The sequence below is a fragment of the Salvelinus fontinalis genome, chromosome 9, assembly GCF_029448725.1.
Source record: "Salvelinus fontinalis isolate EN_2023a chromosome 9, ASM2944872v1, whole genome shotgun sequence".
Classification (NCBI taxonomy): domain Eukaryota; kingdom Metazoa; phylum Chordata; class Actinopteri; order Salmoniformes; family Salmonidae; genus Salvelinus; species Salvelinus fontinalis.
Genome location: NC_074673.1, coordinates 52,588,182 through 52,611,341, shown reverse-complemented (window position 1 = coordinate 52,611,341; position 23,160 = coordinate 52,588,182). Strand labels below are relative to the sequence as shown.

Here is a 23,160-nt window from a genome sequence, read left to right as displayed (position 1 = left end):
AATATTGATGCTTTATCTGTGGAATGAAGACATACATATACACTGCCGTTCAAAAGGGGTCACTTAGAAAAGCAAATTTGTTGTCCATTAAAATAACATCAAATTGATCGGGAGTACAGTGTAGAAATTGTTAATGTTGTAAATGACTATTGTAGCTGGAAACGGCTACACTTTCCAGTCTACGCTGTATTTCAGATTAATTTATGTTATTTTAATGGATAAAATAATTAGCTTTTCTTTCACAAACAAGAACATTTCTAAGTGACCCCAAACTTTTGAGCGGTAGTGTATTTCTGGGAAAGGCTAATATCGGCCTATAATATCGGTCAACAGATTTATCGGTCGGGCTCTAATTATTATTATTATGTTTCCTACCATAAGCAGCAGCGTGGGAGGTGCTGGGCCTGGGGAGGTCCCTCTCTGTCTGCGTCTCGGCGTTCTGCAGCTGAACGATGGGCGTCTGAGTGCCCTGTGAGGTCACAGAGGGGGCGGGGTGTCGGGGCTGGAGGCCAATGGCGTTCATGAGACCCATGTCTCTGTCAAGTCTCCAGCTGGAGCGACTGGGGGCCCTTGGAGAAGACAAACACCACAGAGAAGATTGGTAAGACATGATTGGATGGACACTCATAACACTTTTGGGTTGTAAATTCTGGAACCTTCTTCCAAATTCCCCGGTTTTAAAGTTTGTGGATTTCTGGAAAACCTGGGGATTTGGGATAAGTTTCCGAATTTTGCCACAGTTCAGTGCACACGGCGAGCAGGCCAGGGAGAGGGGTAAGAGAAAGAGGTGTCAACAACGCCTTCTGGGTCCTAGATTCCTCACCCTGGTCGATCTGTACTGCGGGTCCTGCTGGCTCCACCACCGCTGTTGACTGTGAATATGGGCTCTGCGCTTGCTTCGGCCGGGCTCTCTCCATCACTACGGTAGAACCTAGAGAACAGACAACATTTATCATCGGCGACAATGTCGTCATAATTGGATCTCTCCATAATGCTTCCGCCATTGTTTCCTATGACCTAAAAGAGCTTATGGACATGAATAATGAATCACCTCTACCATCTGTTATATTGGTGAATGCACAATTGCTGGAAAATAAAGAGACTATCCTATCAATGGGACATTAAGAACTGTAATATACTCTGCTTCTCCGAGTCATGACTGAACAAGGATAACACAAATCTAGCTGTTTTGTTCAATGCATCGCCAGGACAGAATGTCAGAGTCCGCTAAGATCAGGGGTGGTGGGGTGTCTCTAACAGCTGGTGCGCAATCTCTAATATTAGGTTAAAGTTTAAGGAAGTCTCGAAGTTCTGCTCGCCCAAGTTAGAATCCCTAATGATAAGCTGTAGACCATTCTATTTACTAGGGCTGTCCCTGACACCCCCCAAAAAATCTTAGTCAACCGAAAGTAGTCGCTTTGTTTATAAAAGGTGTAGCCTATTTTTCCATTTATAGACACACCCTGTGTTTTATTAAAATCAACTATATATGCAATGAGCTAGTCTGATGCATTCAGCTTACTGTTGGATGAAACAAGACACAAATTACTCCTCTGAGCCAGAGATCAAGATCCCCCCCCCCCCCAAAAAAGAAATAAGAGTCTGGTCCCGCTACTACTTTTGCAAATTCTGACATTACTCTCCTAAAGTTGCTGGAAATAGGTTACACGAGGAGTTGGCAAGTTCTCATGTGGAACGCCAATTTACCTTACCATATCTACCAATCTGCTGGCCAATTATGTTTTTCATATGCACATTTTATTGAAAGTTAAATTTGATTTATAATAACATCTTCGTATCTCAAAATCATTGTCATGTGGTTAATCAAAATTCCATTCAATTCTAAATGAATATGATACAAACCTAAAAAGTAACTTCTATTTCCATTGCCAACTATGTAAAAATAGCCTATAAGGCCAACAAATAAAAACATTGCAACCTGCAAGTAAATATCCTATAAATCACATTGGCTACACATGGCCTGTCTGAAATGAATTTAAAACATTGCATCAACTATTAACTTGGGTCCGGTCTGAAGCTCCTTGCAACATATTCTGGGCCCTCAGAGTTTCCTGCGCCAGTGAGCTCGGGACAGACACAGCTGTAGGCTATTTGCACAAGGGATAACAAGAAATCAGGTAGGCCCATTTTATGACATTTCTACTGGATCAGAGCAAGACATTTTTCCCTTTCACGCTGAGTAGTTATCGAAATCGAGAGAGCTGGAAAGATTTTTCAAAATCATTGAGAATGACTAACTCAATGTGATGTAAAAAAAATAAACTGTTTGCTTGCTGTTTGAGGTGAAGAAAACATTACTTTGAGAAATTTCACAGCTCATTAGTGATGTTGCATTAACCAACCAGAAAAAATATCAAATCCCCAAATCGGCATATTTATATTCCTACATTTGAGAGCAGGCCATAGACCATCTTCTAGTGGGCGTCCTTACTCAACATTGACAGGAGCACTCCAAAGGAAAGACCATGACTAAATTGACTAGACTGACTAGACAAGACTGACTAGACTGGTCAATTGACTAGACTGATTACCAAGACGTGTACTCAGAGCATGCGCTGATCAGCAGGCAAGTGTCTTCACTGGAATGTTCAACCTCTCTCTGACCCAGTCTGTAATACCTACATGTTTAAAGCAAACTACCATAGTTCTTGTGCCTAAACCACCAAGGTATCCCATCTAAATGACTACTGCCCCATAGCACTCACATTTGTAGCCATGAAATGTTTTGAAAGGCTGGTCATGGCTCACAACACCATCATCCCAGAAGTCCTGGACCCACTCCAATTCGCATACCTCCCCAACAGATCCGAACACAACCCCATTCACATAGACGGGTCTATAGTAGAGCGGGTCGAGAGCTTGAAGTTCCTCAGCGTCCACATCACTAATGATCTATCATGGTCCAAACACACCAACACAGTCATGAAGAGGGCACAAAAACACCTCTTCCTTCTCGGTAAGCGGAAAAGATTTGGCAAGGGCCCTTAGATCCTCAAAAGATTGACTAGATGCATTACCACTTGGTATGGCAACTGCTCGGCATGCAACAGCAAGGCACTAGAGGGCAGTGTGTACGGCCCAGTAGATCACTGGGGCAGAACTCCCTGCCATCCAGGACCTCTATACCAGGCAGTGTCAGACGAAGGCACAACAAATTGTCAAAGACATAGTGGCATAGTGTGTTCTCTCTTGTACCGCATGGCAAGCAGCATCGGAGCGCCAAGTCTGTGACCAAAAAACACCTGAACAGCTTCTACTCTGAAGCTATAAGACTGCTGAACAATTAAATGGCTGCCAGGACAATTTACATTGACACACTTTATTATTTGTTTATCCATCCATCCTAATGGTTTTGCACTGATTGCCTTGCACTGGCTCTATGCCAGCGTTTCCCAAACTCGGTCCTTGGGACCCCAAGGGGTGCACGTTTTGTTTTTTGCCCTAGCACGACACAGCTGATTCAAATAATCATCAGGCTTTGATTATTTTTAAATCAGCTGTGTAGTCCTACAGCAAAAACCAAAATGTGCACCCCTTGGGGTCCAAATGACAGAGCTTGGGAAACGCTGCTCTACGCACACTCACTAGACTCTAGCCACACACACACTTTACATAGTGCCTTCTGAAAGTATTCAGACCCCTCACTATGAGAACAAAGGAATTGTCCACAGAGCTCCGAGGCACAGATCTGGGGAAGGGTACCAAAAAAGATGTCTGCAGCATTGAAGGTCCCAAAGAACACAGTGGCCTCCAACATTCTTCAATAGAAGAAGTTTGGAACCACCAAGACTATTCCTAGAACTGGCCGCCCGGACAAACAGCGCAATTGGGGGAGAAGGGCCTTGGTCAGGGAAGTGACAAAGAACCCGATGGTCACTGACAGAGCTCTACATTACGTCTGTGGAGATGGGAGAACCTTCCAGAAGGACAACCATCTCTACAGCACTCCACCAATCAGGCCTATATGGTAGAGTGGCAAGACGGAAGCCACTCCTCAGTAAAAGGCACATGACAGCCCACTTTGAGTTTGCCAAAAGGCACCTGAAGACTCTCAAACCATGAGAAACAAGATTCTCTGGTCTGATGAAACCACTCTGTCCTGAATGCCAAGCGTCATGTCTGGAGAGAGCGTGGCATCATCCCTACGGTGAAGCATGGTGGTGGCAGCATCATGCTGTGGGGATGTTTATCAGCGGCAGGGACTGGGAGACTAGTCAGGATCGAGGGAAAGATGAACGGAGCAAAGTTAAGAGCGGTCCTTGATGAAAACCTGCTCCAGAGCGCTCAGGACCTTGGAAGGTGAACCGTCACCCCAGTCTAACAGGACAACGACCCGAAGCACACAGTCAAGACAACACAGGAGTGGCTTCAGGACAAGTCTCTGAATGTCCTTGAGTGCCCAGCCAGAGCCCGGACTTGAACCCGATTGAGCATCTCTGGAGAGACCTGGAACTAGCTGTGCAGCAACGCTCCACATCCAACCTGACAGAGGTTGAGAGGATCTGCAGAGAAGAATCTCCCCAAATACATGTGTGCCAAGCTTGTAGCGTCAGACCCAAAAAGACACGAGGCTGTAAACGCTGCCAAAGGTGCTTCAACAGAGTACTAAGGGTCTGAAAACCTGTAAATGTGATTTATTAAATGTTCATTAAAAAAAATAGCAATAATGTCTTAAAAAAAAAACTGTTTTTGCTTTGTCATTATGGGGCATAGTGTGTAGACTGATGAGGAATAAAAGCAATTTAAATCAACTTTAGAATAAGACTATCGTAACAGTGGAAAAAGTCAAGGGGTATGAATACTTTCCAAAGGCACTGTACACTGCTGCTACTGTGTTAATTATAAATCCTGATTGCCTAGTCACGTTTACCCCTACCCACATGTACGGAACCAGTCAAAAAAGTTTGGACACCTACTCATTCATGGGTTTTTCCAAATATTTACTATATTGTAGAATAATAGTGAAGACATCACAACTATGAAATAACACATATGGAATCATGTAGTAACTTAAAAAGTGTTAAATCAAAATAGATTTTATATTTGACATTCTTCAAAGTAGCAACCCTTTGCCTTGATGACAGCTTTGCATACTCTTGGCATTCGCTCATCCAGCTTCACCTCGAATGCTTTTCCAGCAGTCTTGAAGGAGTTCCCACATATGCTGAGCACTTGTTGGCTGCTAAGCCCTTCACTCTGCGGTCCAACTCATCCAAAATCCATCTCAATTGGGTTAAGGTTGGGGGATTGTGAAGGCCAGGTCATCTGATGCAGCACTCCATCACTATCCTTCTTGGTCAAATAGTTCTTACACAGCCTGAAGGGTGGGATTGGTCATTGTCCTGTTGAAAAACAAATGATAGGTGGGGCTAAGCGCAAACCAGATGGGATTGCATATCGCTGCAGAATGTTGAGGTAACCATGCTGGTTAAGTGTGGCTTGAATTAAAAAATAAATCAATAAAATCACGGACAGTGTCACCAGCAAAGCACCCCCACACCACACCTCCATTCTTCACGGTGGGATCCATACATGCGAAGATCATCCGCTCACCTACTCTGCGTCTCACGAAGACACGGCGGTTGGAACCAAAAATCTCCAATTTGGACTCATACCAAAGGACAGATTTCCACCGGTCTAATGTCCATTGCTCATTTTTCAACCATGAAGGCCTGATTCATGCAGTCTACTCTGAACAGTTGCTGTTGAGATGTGTCTGTTACATGAACTCTGTGGAGCATTTATTTGGGCTGCAATTTCTGAGGGTAGTAACTCTAATGAACTTATCCTCTGCAGCAGAGGTAACTCTAGGTCTTCCTTTCCTGTGGCGGTCCTCATGAGAGCCAGTGTCATCATAGCGCTTGATGGTTTTTGCAACTGCACTTGAAGATGCTTTCAAAGTTCTTGAAATGTTCCGGATTGACTGAACTTCATGTCTTAAAAGTATTTGAGCCGTTCTTGCCATAATATGGACTTGGTATTTTATCAAATAGGGCTATCTTCTGTATACCCCCCTACCATGTCATAACACAACTGACTGGCTCAAACGCATTAAGAAGGAAATAATTTCCACAAAATCGCTTTTAAACAAAGCACACCTATTAATTGAAATTAATTCCAGGTAACTACCTCACGAAGCTGGTTGAGAGAATGCTAAGAGTGTGCAAAGCTGTCAAGGCAAAAGGTGGCTACTTTGAAGCATCTGAAATGTAAAATCTATTTTGATTTGTTTAACACTTTTTGGTTAATAATAAAGAATACTAATAAAGAAAACCCCTGGAATGAGTAGGTGTCCAAACTTTTGAGTGGTAGTGTACATACACTATTATCTCGTACCCCTACACATTGACTCGGTACTGGAATTCCTTGTGTATAGCCTCATTTTATTGTTTCCCAGTTTTTAAACAAATATTTGTCTTACTTTTTAACTCTGCACTGTTGAGAATGGGCTCTTAAGTAAGTAAGTAAGTAAGCATTTCACTGTAAAGTCTACACCTGTTGTATTCGACGCATGTGACCAATAACATTTTATTTTGATCTCCACTGAGGGATTCCTTCATGCAATCACAGACAATGACCTCATTACAGACCAATAATTGACCCGCTCCAATCCAGAGGCTTCCTGTTTACACTGGCTATTAGAATAATCGAATCAGAGACCAATCAAATCCAATTCACCGCCAGTGTTGGGAGGTGGTGGTATGGAATACACTGAACTCAAGATACCAGGAACACACCTTTAAACACAAAGTGTATATTGAGGACAACAAAACAAACAAACAAGTCACCAATGTACCATCCCGATATCAGCTATAAGATTTACAAAATGGTCAGACAGGAGCACTACTCACACGGGCCTGCAGATGACCAGGTCTCCCTTGTTGGTCCCGTAGGCCAGGCCCATCCCCGGGTCTGGAAGCCATCTGGCTGAATTGATGCTGACATGCCGCCGCTGGTCCGGAGCCATGGGGTAGACCACATTGAACACCATCTAGGGAACAATTGGAGAACCCAGACAAACAATCATAAACGTCAACATAAACGTCAATGTCCCTGCACATAATAAATATGGTATTGGAACGGACACTGTATATAGTATCCTTACCAATTGTGTTCATATTTCTTATGTATTTTTTTTATACCAGAATTACATTGTTATTGCATTGTTGGGTTTTGAGTTGGCAAGAAAGACATTTCACTGTACTTGTGACATTAAAACGTGAAACTAAACAAATGCACAATAAAGTGAACCCTTTGGGTATGGGTAAAAGCCATGTCGGCTAGTCGTGCTCCAAGTCCCTTTACAAACCTGGGTTGTGTTCATTAGACACCAAATAGACAAACGGGGAGGGATTTACCTGGACTCATTTAATAATTATCCAAAGGTTGCCATAATGACCACCACCCCGGTAGTATCAATCTGTGGTACTACCCTTCTCCCTCACTGTTGACCTTCACGAACATACGTTAACATGTAACCAGCGAGCTGGTCTTTTCCCTGCATTAGGGGGTCTTTCTGTCTGTCTCACCCTGATGGAGGTCTCTCCACCGTGGGGCTGCTGCAGCCGGAACACTTGCGCCACCATGTGGTCAGTGGAGGGATGCAGCAGGATCCTGCGGGAGGCCAAGCCCACCATCACATAACAGCCCATGGGAGACAGGCTCACCGAGATGGCATTGGGACCTGTGGGAGGATGAAAGACAAATGTTAAGACTGACAAGGTTAGGCAAGACTCTCCTAGGATATTATTGTCCTGTAGTTAAGGTTCACCATCTATAATATTCTGTTTAGTGCACCAATTTTAATAGATTCAATGTTTCAGATTCTCTAGTTCAGTTGTTTCCCAAACCTCTCCTCGACTACCTCCTACAGTTCAACTCATTTGATGTATTCCAGAACTAGCACACCTTATTCAACGAATGAGATGATTAGGTTGACCAATTGAATCAAGTCTGCCATCACTGGATTACCTCAAATAAGTGGATTGGCCAGGGGCACTAAGAGGAGAGGTTTGGGAAACACTGCTATAGCTGTATCCTGGAGGTCAAGTCCCTGACGGCAAGACGTCCTCTACTACGTGACAAGACGTACCAAATCTTTTGGTGTAGAGCACCTCCCCCAGGTTGTGAGGTGCCAGGGAGTACACAGCCAGGATGCCCTCGTCAGGGAAGCCCCGCTGGCTGCTGGGTATAAACACTGCCAGGAGCTGCCCGTCCGCCGAGATGTCACAGCTGGCATCGTTGTAGATCTTACAGTTTGGCACCAGCACATTCACAGAGGCTGGAGGGGTGGCAATAGACATACACAAACAGGCAAACACACACAATGTCAATAATACAGTAGACCTCTAAAGTAAACGCAATCAGAGAGGCAAACATGGCTGTTCAAACAATAGCCGAGCTGGGACCGGTTTAGGAGGATCTAACGTTACAGAACTTTCAGACAGAAATGTATTGTGTAGAAATGATAAGATTGTCTGTCAGATAGAATAGAGAATAGGGAATTGTGTCGGCTTTGCAATGTTCTGAAAGTTTTACATACCGTTGCTGATCTCAGGTAGATCAAACTTGGTGAAGTCCCACCACTGCAGCCGGTAGGTGGTGTTGGCTATGTTGCTGGCCACCGCCGACTGGCCGTCCCCGATTGAGGCACCTGAGAGAAATTTGGTCAGTGGATAGGCTATTGAATGTGAAAGAGGAGTAGTGTCTACCACGATTGCAGATAACACAATAAAATGGATAACATTGAGATGTATGAGAGCAATCAAGTAGTTGGTTGTTGCCCACTTGAACTGTACTGGCTTGGATATTCTATTTTACACCTTCGTTCCACTAACAAAAATGGATGGGTAATCAGGCCAGCGAAATACAGCAGCGCACTCCAGGCATTGCAGCGCACTCCTTTTACAGTGATCACATCCATACAGGACAATTTAATCACACTAAGCGGAGTGTACTCTAGTGAGACAATCTTGGTTAGTACCTGCTAGGACCCTGTTGACAGAGGAGTGGGTGGCCAGGCCAGGCTGTCCCCTCTCGTGGAAGATTCCAGCGTAGGGCAAGTACTCAGGTAAAAGAAACCGCCGAGGAACGAATCGCCCCAGTGAAGGCGCAGACATCCTGGCGTTGCGTGGTGTTCGGTGCCTCGTCCTGTCTCCGTTGTCACTGTTAAAACACACACAGCAGTTATTGGGAGAAAAAGAGGCTGTTGGGTGAAATGTGTGGTGAAGCTGAATGCTCAAAGTAGGATGACTGTACTCCAGGCCTGGGCAATTATTTTTCATGGAGGGCCACAGAATATATTTTTGCCATCACGGGCCAGAATCACATTACATGATTACACTTAATGTATATGACTGACAGATACATCTACTGTAAATCATTATTAAACAATCAGCACCACGGAAAGAACTCTTGTTAACAGGTATGCACAAAAACACAAGAGAGAGAGAGCTCAACATTAAATTTTAACTTCTCAATCAGTGTGAGGAGTGAAGTCTCTGATGGGCATTGACTAGAGCAGTGAAGTCAGGTAAAGTTTCTGAAGTCGCTATGCGCAAGATTGCTGAGAGGTGAGATTCAGTAAGAGATTATCTGTGCCTTGACTTGTTATATTTCATCACTGAAAATGTCTGTTCACATACATAGGTTGACCCAAACAGTACAAACATCCGAGTATGACTCCTAATCTTTGGAGAGTTTTGTTCATAGAGATGCATAGAACCTTGTCAGTGACATCAGAGAACTATTCAAAACAGTTCTCCAATCACTGCATCAGTCTGAAGATCGATAAGCTCAAGTTGCAGGTCAGTGGGAGCGTTATCCACAAACTTTCCCTTGAAGGCTTTGACAAGGCTGTACATCTGATGTGCAAAAAGGCCATTCCCTTCTAGTTTGGAATTCAGTTTATTCATGGGGGTCAATGATGTCCACGATGAAGGCAAAAATCAGCCAACCATTCTTTATCTTGCAGTTGAGGGAAGTCCACATACTTTCCTTTCATTTACAAAAACTCAACAATCTCTGACTTCAGCTCCCATACACTTTTAAGCACCTTCCCCAAACTCAGCCATCTCACGTTTGTGTGGAAGGGGAAACCTGCTTGACCGACTCTCTTCAGACAGTGAGACAAACTGCCTGTGGTTTAAAGATTTTGCTCTTATGAAGTTTACCACTTTAGTGACTGTATCCACAACAGGGCTCATTTTCAGAACACATTTATAGTACCTCCTGATGAATAATCCAATGCAGGAAAATCATTTTCTGATCTGGTTTCAGCTCAGCTACTTGATCTTTTATCCTTTTCAAAAGGCCAGCGTTTTTTCCTGTCAAGTTTGGGCACCCATCAGTGATCACACTGGATAACTTTTCAAAACTCGGTCCCAGCTTTGCCACACACTTATTAATCTCCAACAATAAATATTTCCCTGTGGTTGTGCTCTTCATTGACTGCACTGAAGCAAGCTCCTCTGTAATTTCAAAGTCTGGGATTCTGTCTTGTAATAATATCAACTGTGCCATGTCACGCGCATCACTGCTCTCATCCAGGGCCAAGGAGAAATAGGTGAAATCCTTTACCTTGTCTTTCAACTGTTCCATATTTTCTGTGATGTTCATCTTGACAAGGAAACATTTTCAAAGAGCTCTTTCTTGTCGGGGAAAAGTATGGCTGCAAAGTCAATTAAACATTCTTTAATGAAGCGGTGGGAGTTAAATCACTACACAAAGGCGAGTATTCATTGGGCTTTTCATTTGAATAACAAATACAGAATTCCACTGTCCAGTGTGTGTTCTTTTTCCCCATCTTAATCTTTGATTTTTATTTGCCAGTCTGAGATATGGCTTTTTTTGTGCAAATCTGCCTAGAAGGCCAGCATCCCGGAGTCGCCTCTTCACTGTTGACGTTGAGACAGGTGTTTTGCGGGTACTACTTAATGAAGATGCCAGTTGAGGACTTGTGAGGCGTCTGCTTCTCAAACTAGACACTAATGTACTTGTCCTCTTGCTCAGTTGTGCACCAGGGCCTCCCACTCTTTCTATTCTGGTTAGAGCCAGTATGCGCTGTTCTGTGAAGGGAGTAGTACACAGCGTTGTATGAGATCTTCAGTTTCTTGGCAATTTCTCATATGGAATAGCCTTCATTTCTCAGAACAAGAATAGACTGATGAGTTTCAGAAGAAAGGTCTTGTTTCTGGCCATTTTGAGCCTGTAATTGAACCCACAAATGCTGATGCTTCAGATACTCAACTAGTCTAAAGAAGGCAGGTTTTATTGCTTCTTTAAGCAGGGACAACAGTTTTCAGCTGTGCTAACAAAATTGCAAAAGGGTTTTCTAATGATAAATTTGCCTTTTCAAATGATAAACTTGTATTAGCTAACACGTGCCATTGGAACACAGGAGCGATGATTGTTGATAATGGGCCTCAAAGCCTATGTAGATATTCCATATAAAAACTTTTATTTTTAAATCAGCCGTTTCCAGCTACAATAGTCATTTACAACATTAACAATGTCTACACTGCATTTCTGATACATTTTATGTTATTTCACATCAACATTTTTTTTTATAGCTTTTCTTTAAAAAAAAAAATACATTTCTAAGTGACCCCAAACTTTTGAACGGTAGTGTATATATAGTGTAAGTCCACGACACACCATTGGTTGTGTAGATCCACAAAAAAATTATTCCATATGATTTACCATGCTAATGATTTCTAAAAAGATGGGTTGGGACATCTCCTTATCCCCTCAGAAAACCTTGAGTTCTAAAAACAAAAAGATTTAAGAGTAACTAATATCCAATTAAGGGGCCAGGATGGGTTGCACCAACTCACTCTAGCTCTTCAAAGTCCACGTCGCTGTTCTCCATTGCGGCCGAGGGGTTGCCGGCCGGGCTGTCCGACGAGGAGGAGAGGGTCCTCAGGCGGTTCTGCTGGTAGCGCAGCGAGCGCTGGCGGATACTGTCCCGCCTCGACAGGTACTGGATCATTCTCTGTGCGTAGTACGCAGCCGGGGACAACCTGCAGGAGAAACAACGACAGAGAGAAGAGTTCAATATGGGGGGGGGGGGGGGTTACAGCTCTAGGGTTCATACTATACTGAACAAAATGCAACATGAAACAATTTCAAAGATTTTACTGACATACAATTCATATATGGAAATCAGTCAATTGAAATAAAATAATTAGGTCCTAATCTATGGATTTCACATGACTGGGAATACAGATATGCATCTGTTGGACACAGATACCTTAAAAAAAAATAGGGACATGGATATGCAAACCAGTCAGTATCTGGTGTGACCACCATTTGCCTCATGCAGCACGACATCTCCTTCGCATAGAGTTGATCAGGCTGTTGATTGTGGTCTGTGGAATGTTGTCCCACTCAGAAGCTGTGTGAAGTTGCTGGATATTGGTGGAAACTGGAACACGCTTTCGTACACGTCGATCCAGAGCATCCCAAATATGCTCAAAGAGTATGCAGGCCATAGAAGAACTGGGACATTTTCAGCTTCCAGGAATTGTGGTGATAGCGGCGAATGAATGGCACGGCAATGGGCCTCAGGAGCTTGTCAAGGTATCTCTGTGCATTCAAATTGCCATCGATAAAAAGTAATTGTGTTAGTTGTCCATAGCTTATGCCTGCCCATACCATATAACACTACCACGGAGCACTCCGTTTACAACGTTGACATCAGCAAACCGCTCACCCATACGACGCCATACACGTGGGTATGCGGTTGTGAGGCCGGTTGGACATCCTGCTTATTCTCTAAAACAACGTTGGAGGCAGCTTATGGTAGAGAAAATAACATTAAATTCTCTGGCAACAGCTCTGGTAGACATTCCTGCAGTCAGCATGCCAATTACACGCTCCCTCAAAACTTGCGAAATCTGTGGCATTGTGTGACAAAACTGCACATTTCCGAGTGGTCTTTTATTGTCCCTAGCACAAGGTGCACCTGTGTAATGATCATGTGGTTTAAATCAGATTCTTGATATGCCACACCTGTCAAGTGGATGTATTATCTTAGCAAAGGAGAAATGCTCACTGACAGGAATGTAAACAAGAATTAAGAGAAATAAGGTTTGTGTGTACGGAAGATATCTGGGATCTTTTATTTCAGCTTATGAAACCAACACTACTTGTTCCATTATATATTTTTCAGTGCAGGTTGGCAAAATTACATTAACTTTCTTAAAATTCTTGAGTTTAAGAAATCCTCTAACTTGCATTTTTTGTTAAACCTGTGAACTTTTGGGAAAATTGCTGGGATTTACTCAACCGTACTTTAAACCTGTTAAGGCTAGGGGGTGCTGTTGTCACTATTTATGGTAATCGTGTAATTTTTGAAACGGCTTCCTACAAAATTCTTGATCGTACAATATGCATATTATTATTATTATTGGATAGAAAACAGTCTATAGTTTCTATAGGAGTTGAAATTTTGTCTCTAAGTGGAACAGAACTCATTCTACAGCAATTTCCCTGACATGGAGTCAGATTTCAGAAATTTTGGCCCCTGTTCTGGAGTCAGTTTTAAGGCCACTGTTATTCCTATGAGTATATGGACACTGCTTACGTCTTCCCCTGGATGCCTTTACGTGATGACGATTTGAATGGTGTCGATTGCCCAATCACAGGCACTATAAATGAAAAAACCCTGTATGTAGGAACTCTTTTCTTGGTGCGTCATGCGCGCGGAGGATACCGACCCACTGTTTTTCCAAGCACTAGTGAAGCCAGTTATATTTCTCTGGTCATATTTCTACTCGTTATAGGAGTTAAAAACATCATAAGGTAGTTAATTTAAAGCGTTTTATAGCAATTTATATCCGTTTAGTGCGATTTTGGGACAGTTATTTCTGAGACGCTGTGAATCTCTGGGCACGCTTCCAGTTCATGCCGAACGCAGTTGGCATTTCCACATGGCAAGAGGACAGCTTTCCACCAAAAGACGATTATACCCAAGAAAGGATGCTTCGCCCAAGATTCTGATGGAAGAACAGCTCAAAGTAGGAACAATTTATTATGATAAATCGTGTTTCTGTCAAAAAATGTTAGTGGCTTAGGACGCCATTTTTTTTTTTACTTAGCTTCGCTTGGCGCAAACTGTTTTGAAAAGTAAGGATAATTTAAAAAATGTAATTCCGCGATTGTATTAAGAATTAAATTGTCTATCAATCGCTGTCCACCCTATATTTTTTAGTCACGTTTATGAGTATTTATGTATACGACTAGATCACTGTCTAATATGGCGCACGAACATTTTCTCACCAGCTGGGCTACTTTTCTCATTGTCTAACCATGATTTTGGTGGCTAAATATGCACATTTTTGAAACAAACTGTATATGTATGTTGTGATGTTACAGGAGTGTCATCTGAAGAATTCTGAGAAGGTTAGTGAAAAAATTAATATATTTTGGCGATGTTTACGTTATCGCTCTCTTTGACTAGAATCAATGCTGGGGTAATGTTTGCACATGTGCTATGCTAATATAACGATTTATTGTGTTTTCGCTGTAAGACACTTAGAAAATCTGAAATATTGTCTGTATTCACAGGATCTGTGTCTTTCGATTAGTGTATGCTGTGTATTTTTACGAAATGTTTGATGATTAGTAGTTAGGTAAACACGTTGCTCATTGTAATTATTCTAGTCCATTTGTGACGGTGGGTGCAATTGTAAACTATGCCATCTACCTGAAATATGCACATTTTTCTAACAAAACCTATCCTATACCATAAATATGTTATCAGACTGTCATCTGATGAGTTTTTTTCTTGGTTAGGGGCTATCAATATCTTAGTTTAGCCGAATTGGTGATAGCTACTGTTGTTGGTGGACATAGTAAAGATGGTGGATTATGCTAATGTGTTTTTAGCTAATAGATTTACATCTTTACATATTGTGTCTTCCCTGTAAAACATTTTAAAAATCGGACATGTTGGCTGGATTCACAAGATCTGTGTCTTTCATTAGCTGTATTGGACTTTAATGTGTGAAAGTTAAATAGTTAAAAAAAAAATTTTTTTTTGAATTTCGCGGCTCTGCCTTTTCAGTGGGGGTGGGGGGGGTGTGCCGCTAGCGGAACGTGTGTCCTTGAAAGGTTAAAACGGTCAACTTTGTTTCGACAGAACCTCTAACAAAACGGTCCACCTGGAGGGGTTTAATCCTGTCAAACACAGTACACGTCCATTAGAGGTGAGATTGGTTTGGGGACTGGTACCTGGCAGGGTCTGGGTAGATGGGGTGGTCTCTGGATCCTCCCATGTCATAGCGGGAGAGAGAGAGGAGGGAGGACTCCAACAGCCTCCTGTGAACAAACACGCCAAACAATGGATCAGCATTTAATCTCCTCTACAAAAGGGAGTCCATTTGTTTTATACAACTATTTGGACAATATACAGTACCAGTCAAGGGTTTCTTTATTTTTTACTATTTTCTACATTGTAGAATAGTGAAGACATCAAAATAATAACAACACATACGGAATAATGAAGTAACCAAAAACTTGTTCAAAATATATTTTATGAGATTCTTCAAAGCAGCAACCCTTTGCCTTGATGACAGATTTGCACACTCTTGGCATTCTCTCAACCAACTTCATGAGGAATGCTTTTCCAACAGTCTTGAAGGAGTTCCCACATATGCTGAGCACTTGTTGGCTGCGTTTCCTTCACTGTGCGGTCCAACTCATCCCAAACCACCTCAATTGGGTAGAGGTCGGGTGATTGTGGAGGCCAGGTCATCTAATACAGCACTACATCACTATCCTTCGTGGTCAAATAGCTCTTAAACAACCTGGAGGTGTGTTTTGGGTCATTGTCCTGTTGAAATACAAATGATAGTCCCACTAAACGCAAACCAGATGGGATGGCATATCGCTGCAGAATGCTGTGGTAGCCTTGCAGGTTAAGTGTGCCTTGAACTCTAAATAAATCAAAGGCAGTGTCGCCAGCAAAGCACCCCCACACCATCACATCTCCTCGCCCATGCTTCACAGTGGGAACCACACATGTAGAGATCATCCGTTTACCTACTCTGCGTCTCACAAAGGCAAGGCAGTTGGAACCCAAAATCTCAAATTTGGACTCGACAGACCAAAGGACAGATTTCCACCGGTCTAATGTCCATTGCTCGTGTTTCTTGGCTCAAGCAAGTCTCTTCTTATTGGTGTCCTTTATTAGTGGTTTCTTTGCAGCAATTCGACCATGAAGGCCTGATTCACGCAGTATCCTCAACAGTTGATGTTGAGATGTGTCTGTTACTTGAACTTTGTTAAGCATTTATTTGGGCTGCAATTTATTTTTTTTCTTCTTTTTAATATCCCCTTTTCTCCCCAATTTTCGTGGTATCCAATCGCTAGTAATTACTATCTTGTCTCATCGCTACAACTCCCGTACGGGCTCGGGAGAGACGAAGGTCGAAAGCTATGCGTCCTCCGAAGCACAACCCAACCAAGCCGCACTGCTTCTTTAACACAGCGCGCCTCCAACCCGGAAGCCAGCCGCACCAATGTGTCGGAGGAAACACCGTGCACCTGGCCCCCTTGGTTAGCGCGCACTGCGCCCAGCCCGCCACAGGAGTCGCTGGAGCGCGATGAGACAAGAAAATCCCTACCGGCCAAACCCTCCCTAACCCGGACGACGCTGGCCCAATTGTGCGTCGCCCCACGGACCTCCCGGTCGCGGCCGGCTGCGACAGAGCCTGGGGGCGAACCCAGAGACTCTGGTGGCGCAGCCCTAGACCACCGCGCCACCCGGGAGGCCCCCAGGGCTGCAATTTCTGAGTTAACTCTAATGAACTTATCCTCTGCAGCAGAGGTAACTCTGGGTCTTCCTTTCCTGTGGCGGTCCTCATGAGAGCCAGTTTCATCATAGCGCTTGATGGTTTTTGCGACTGTACTTGAAGATGCTTTCAAAGTTATTAAAATGTTCCGGATTGACTGACCTTCATGTCTTAAAAGTATTTGAGCCGTTCTTGCCATAATATGGACTTGGTATTTTATCAAATAGGGCCATCTTCTGTATACCATGTCACAACTCAACTAATTGGCTCAAATGAATTAATGAAAGAATTAACAAGGCACACCTGTTAATTGAAATGCATTCCAGGTGACTACCTCATGAAGCTGGCTGAGAGAATGTCAAGACTATTCAAAGTTGTCAAGGCAAAGGTTGGCTACTTTGAAGAATCTCAAATATAAAATATATTTAGATTTGATTAACACTTTTTTGGTTACTACATGATTCCATATGTGTTATTTCATAGTTTTCACTTATTATTCAACAATGTAGAAAACAGTAAAAATAAAGAATAACATTGGAATGAGTAGGAAATACTGAGAAAAGCAGACCAGTAGTTACTTGCTGTAATGTTCTTATAACAGAGAGGATCACTAGCTAAAGTGAGCCGAGTTGTGGTCAGTAGATAAAACTGAAGAAAACTGTTTGAAACAGCGAGGTACGATCCAAGCTCGTTCAATAAGAAACGTTCATTTGAAAACATATTGCTACGGTGTGCACTACTGAGCACGACCCTGGACTGAGCAAAAAACACCACTGTAGAGACTACCAAGGACTTTCTCATAACTCTACCTCCTCAGAGAGTCCTCGTCTGGGTTATCCACAGGCATTTCCTGGCTTAAGGCCTCTGGCGGTGCATCGGCAACGGTGGAGCGGCTGGAGGCGGCTTGGCGGTAGACGCGCTCCCACTGGCCCGTCTCCTGGTTGTACACCAGGCCCACTGTCTGCTCACCGGGCTGGGCAGTGGACGACGCAATGGTGGGGAAGGGCATGGCCGCACCATGAGGGCCTGGGGAGGGCTGCCGCTCGCTGGGCTCCGGGGGCTGGGTTACCCTCCTCTCCCTCTCTGGTGGCTGGGGTTGGGGCTCCCGCCTCTGTGGTGACACATGGGTCTCTTCATAGGCAGGGCTGGTCGGCTGCTGCCAGGGAGAGCTGGAGCCCTCCTGGGTGGAGACCGCGGAGGTGGACGAGGCTGGGCTGGTGCGCTCCCAGCGTTGGGAGTCGTGGTTGAAGGTGAGCAAGTTGTGGCAGGCCCGGCAGCGGTTCAGTTGGCCCCGAGAGGAGTGAGCCGCATTGGAGGGAGGGGGGTTGTTCTCGGCTGGGGTTGGTGGGGGTGGCTGGGGCTGATAGTGGGAGGAGGAAGGCCTGGGTCTCTCCGGGTCCATGTTGTTGTTGAGCAGCTCCTGGCCGCCCTCCCCTCCCCCGACGCCCCCCAGCGGCGACTCCAGGTCCTGCATGCGGTCAAACTCCATGAAGTAGCGGCTCAGGTTGCACTGGAGCACGTTGCGGAACGAGGTCGGGTTGCTGCGCGTGCCGTCCCAGAAAGGGTGGTGCCCGCTGCTGGTGCCCGCCCCTCCACCACCTCGTTGATTGGCCACGGGGCCAGAGCTCGGTTCAGAGCTTGACTGCGTGGGGAAACCCCGTCCCTCTGTGGCGGAAGTGTAGACAGGGGACTGGGAGGAGCCGTCCTGCTGCCGGAGCACTGACAGCAGGCTGACGGAGGACGAGCTGGTTCGGGGGGGCAGCATCCCACCCCCGACACCACCCATACCACCTCCCCCGCTCACCCCACCTTCACTCCCTCCAGTCCTGCTCTCTGAGCCTCTCATGTTCAGCAGGCTGCGTGTCCAATCGGGTCCGGGCAGTGGGCGGGAGGGGGGTTGGTGGCTGGTGGGTGGTGGCGGAGGCTGCTGGCTCAGGGGCGGGCTGGCCACGTGGGCAGTAGGCACGGCACGGTGCAGGGAGCTGCCGGCGCTGTAGTAGACCGTAGTGAAGGCAGAGGGCCGCTGTTGGTCCCCACCAGGATCTGAAGGCTGTCGGGGCTCCGTACGGGCTGAGGAAAAGGTGGAGGCGTGGGGGGCCGGCTGAGGGTGCTCAGGGAGGACCACAGGCCTGGAGGAGGGCCCCTCACCCAGAGAGGGGCTGCGGTTGGCTGTGCAGCGGCTGCATAGGCACACCATGCCCAGGTGCTGGGTGCAGCCCGGGAAGGGCAGTCCACGGTCCTGCGAGGCTGGGTACTGGCCCAAAGGCATGCTGGGGGGCTCGCCGCTGCTCTCCCCGCCAGGGCGGGACGCATCCCCCCCGGCCTGCGCTCCCGAGGAGCGTGACGAAAGGATGTGCAGGAAGTTGTGGAGGATGGGCGTGCGGCGTACAGGCTGGGAGGGCAGGAAGGAGCGCTGGCGGAAGTGGGGCATCTCTACGCTGTCCATGGGGACCTCTGAGTCATCATCATTCTACAGGACATAATACGTCAGATATGAGGGTAGACATGACTGCACGCTAAAACATTCAACATGTTTAAAAGGCTTTGAGAAGATTTAATTTCTAGACATAAAACTGTATACAGTATAGTGCAATTTTGTTGTGATAGGAGAAAAGAACTCACCTGCTGGTTGGAGGGGTTCACAGTAGCAGTCAGAAGATTGTGCCCCAAAGGATCAAATCTCACCAACCTAAAAGAGAAAACAGCAGGGTTTTCCATCAACTCAAAATATATTCTAATCATAGCAATATCATATTATAATGATACAACATTTACGCTACTGTGGAATTGTTCCATGTGAAAATGAAAAATTGTTTCAAAAATATGTTCTCCTGAAATCAAAATTATAGGAGAAAGGGACGACCATCCTACTCAGTGAAACTATATATAAATAAATAAAAGTTATCAATTATGTAAACTAAACATATTCATGTCACCAAATACCTGAAATTATTTTTTTTTAACAGTTTTTTTGGTCTAGCCGGAGGACAGACATTTTTTCCATTCTCCTCTGGCTACATCGACTTTAATATAAAACCTAGGAGGCTCGTGCTCCTCACCCTCTTCCATAGACCTACATGGTAATTATGACGACTTGCGGAGGACCTCAAACCAATCAAAGTTTAGCAGTATGAACTAACATGTCCATCCAATCAAAGGATCAGTGAATTAACCTAGTACTAGGCATGTGCGATTTAGAAGCTTAGTGAGTTGAGACAATTTATAGTTGAGCGTTTTAGATTATTCCATTCAACTTTTGTGCATCTAGACCCGTCTTTTCAATGCGATCTTCGTATTCTGATAGCAGAAGTTGCATTTAAGTCAAGTGTAGACTAGGTTTTCCAATGCCTCTCAAAGAAGGGCACTTATTGGTAAATGGGTAAAAATAAATTGAATATCCCTTTGAGCATGGTGAAGTTATTAACTACACTTTGGATGGTGTATAAATACACCCAGTCACTACAAAGATACAGGGGTCCTTCCTAACTCAGTTGCCGAAGAGGAAGGAAACCTCTCAGGGATTTCACCATGAGGCCAATGGTTACATTAAAACAGTAACAGAGTTTAATGTCTGTGATAGGAGAAATCTGAGGATGATCAACAATATTGTAGTTACTCCACAGGAATAACCTAAACGACAGCGATTAAAAGGAGGAAGCTCGTACAGAAGGGCTGCCTAACCCGCTTCCTGGAGATCTACCGTCCTGTGGGTTTTCAGCCCAACCCTAATTTAACCCACCTGGTCTACTTATTAGCTGCTCAACAAGACCTAGACTATCTGAATCAGATATGCTAAATTAGGCTTGTACTAAAAACCTACAGGACAGTAGATCTCCAGGAAGAAGGTTGGGCAGCCCTGATGTACAGAATGCATCCTGTTTGCAATAAGCTACTAAAGTGAAACTGCCAAAAACAACAACAAAAAATGTTATGTCCTGTATACAAAGCGTTATGTTCACATTTTCAAGCACAGTTGTGGGTGCATCAGGTTATGGTAATGCTTGTCATCAGCAAGGACTAGGGATAATTTTTGTATTATTTATACAAAAAGAAACGGAACAGTGCTAAGCATAGGCAAAATACTAGAGGAAAACTTGGTTCAGTCAGACTGCCAACAGCCTACTTTCAGTAGGACAATAACCTAAAACACAAGACCAAATATACACGAGTTGCTTTCCAAGACGACATTGAAAGTTCCTGAGTGGCCTAGTTACAGTTTTGACTTAAATTGGGTTGAAAATCTATGGCATGACTTGCAATGACCAACAACTTAACAGACAAATGTGCAAATATTGTATAATCCAGGTGTGCAAAGCTCTTATACACTTACCAAGAAAAACCTCACCGCTGTAATCTCCGCCAAAGGTGATTCTAAAAATGTATTGACTAAGGGGTGAGAATACCTATGTAAAATTTGATCTGTATTTCATTTTTCAATAAATGTGCACACATTTCTAAAAAACATTTTTTCACTGTCATTATGGGGTATTGTGTGCATATGGGTAAAAAAAAGATACATTTTGAATTCAGGCTGTAACAAAATGTGGAATAAGTCAAGGGGTATGAATACTATCTGAAGGCACTTTATATACATTGCATCCAGAAAGTATTCCGCCATTATGTTACAGCCTTACTCTAAAACGTTTATTTTTTATGTTCCTGTCAATCTATACACAATTAAAAAAATAAAAAAAACATCATATTTGCGTAAGTATTCAGATCTTTCACTCAGTACATTGTTGAAGCACCTTTGACAGCGATTACAGCCTGGAGTTTTTTTTTTAGGTATGACGCTACAAGTTTGGCACACCAAACTATTTGGGTAGTTTCTCCCATTCTGCAGATCCTCTCAAGCTCAGTCAGATTGGATGGGAAGCATCGCTGCACAGCTATTTTCAGGTCTCCAGAGATGTTAGATCGGGTTCAAGTCCAGGCTCTGGCTGGGCCACTCAAGGACATTGAGACTGTATGTACATACAGTTGAAGTCGGAAGTTTACATACACTTAGGTTGGAGTCAGTAAAACTAATTTTTCAACCACTCCACAAAATTCTTGTTAACAAACTATAGTTTGGGCAAGTCGGTTAAGACATCTACTTTGTGCATGACACAAGTAATTGTTCCAAGAATTGTTTACAGACAGATTATTTCACTGTATCACAATTCCCGTGGGTCAGAAGTGTACATACACTAGGTTGACTGTGCCTTTAAACAACTTGGAAAATTCCAGAAAATTATGTCATGGCTTTAGAAGCTTCTGATAGGCTAACTGACATAATTTGAGTAAATTGGAGGTGTACCTGTGGATGTATTTCAAGGCCTACCTTCAAACTCAGTTTCTCTTTGCTTGACATCATGGGAAAATCAAAAGAAATCAGCCAAGACCTCAGAAAAACAATTGTAGACCTCCACAAATCTGGTTCATCCGTGGGAGCAATTTCCAAATGCCTGAAGGTACCATGTTCATCTGTACAAACAGTAGTATGCAAGTATAAACACCACGGGACCACGCAGCCGCCATACCGCTCAGGAAGGAGACGCGTTCTGTCTACTAGAGATGAACGTACTTTGGTGCGAAAAGTGCAAATCAATCCCAGAACAACGTCAAAGGACCTTGTGAAGATGCTGGAGGAAACAGGTACAAAAGTATCTATATCCACAATAAAACGAGTCCTATATTCACATAACCTGAAAAGCCGCTCAGCAAGGAAGAAGCCACTGCTCCAAAACCGCCATTAAAAAAAACAGACTACGGTTTGCAACTGCACATGGGGACAAAGATCGTACTTTTTGGAGAAATGCCCTCTGATCTGATGAAACAAAAATAGAACTGTTTGGCCATAATGACCATCGTTATGTTTAGAGGAAAAAGGGGGAGGCTTGCAAGCCGAAGAACACAATCCCAACCGTGAAGCATGGGGGTGGCAGCATCATGTTGTGGGGGTGCTTTGCAGCAGGAGGGGCTGGTGCACTATCACAAAATAGATGGCATCATGAGGTAGGAAAATGATGTGGATATATTGAAGCAACATCTCAAGACATCAGTCAGGAAGCTTGGTCGCAAATGGGTCTTCCAAATGGACAATGACCACAAGCATACTTCCAAAGTTATGGCTTAAGGACAACAAAGTTAAGGTATTGGAGTGGCCATCAAAAAGCCCGTGCCTCAATCCTATAGAAAATGTGTGGGCAGAACTGAAAAAGCGTGTGCGAGCAAGGAGGCCTACAAACCTGACTCAGTTACACCAGCTCTGTCAGGAGGAATGGGACAAAATTCACCCAACTTATTGTGGGGAGCTTGTGGAAGGCTACCCGAAACGTTTGACTCAAGTTAAACAATTTAA

General features: G+C 44.1%; 1 protein-coding gene across 1 annotated transcript in view; it reads right to left on the bottom strand.

Annotated features, from left to right (window-relative positions):
- Positions 1-23,160, bottom strand: part of ambra1b (autophagy/beclin-1 regulator 1b) — a 44,493-nt gene that overhangs the window by 15,163 nt on the left and 6,170 nt on the right. The window contains exons 6-16 of the mRNA XM_055934833.1: positions 19,440-19,506; positions 17,627-19,287; positions 15,256-15,342; positions 11,856-12,041; positions 9,005-9,186; positions 8,564-8,674; positions 8,114-8,302; positions 7,551-7,705; positions 6,873-7,012; positions 824-931; positions 376-569 (exon numbers count right to left, since the gene is read on the bottom strand). Of these exons, the coding sequence (XP_055790808.1) occupies positions 376-569; positions 824-931; positions 6,873-7,012; positions 7,551-7,705; positions 8,114-8,302; positions 8,564-8,674; positions 9,005-9,186; positions 11,856-12,041; positions 15,256-15,342; positions 17,627-19,287; positions 19,440-19,506 (3,080 nt within the window). The remainder of the gene's footprint in view (positions 1-375; positions 570-823; positions 932-6,872; positions 7,013-7,550; positions 7,706-8,113; positions 8,303-8,563; positions 8,675-9,004; positions 9,187-11,855; positions 12,042-15,255; positions 15,343-17,626; positions 19,288-19,439; positions 19,507-23,160) is intronic.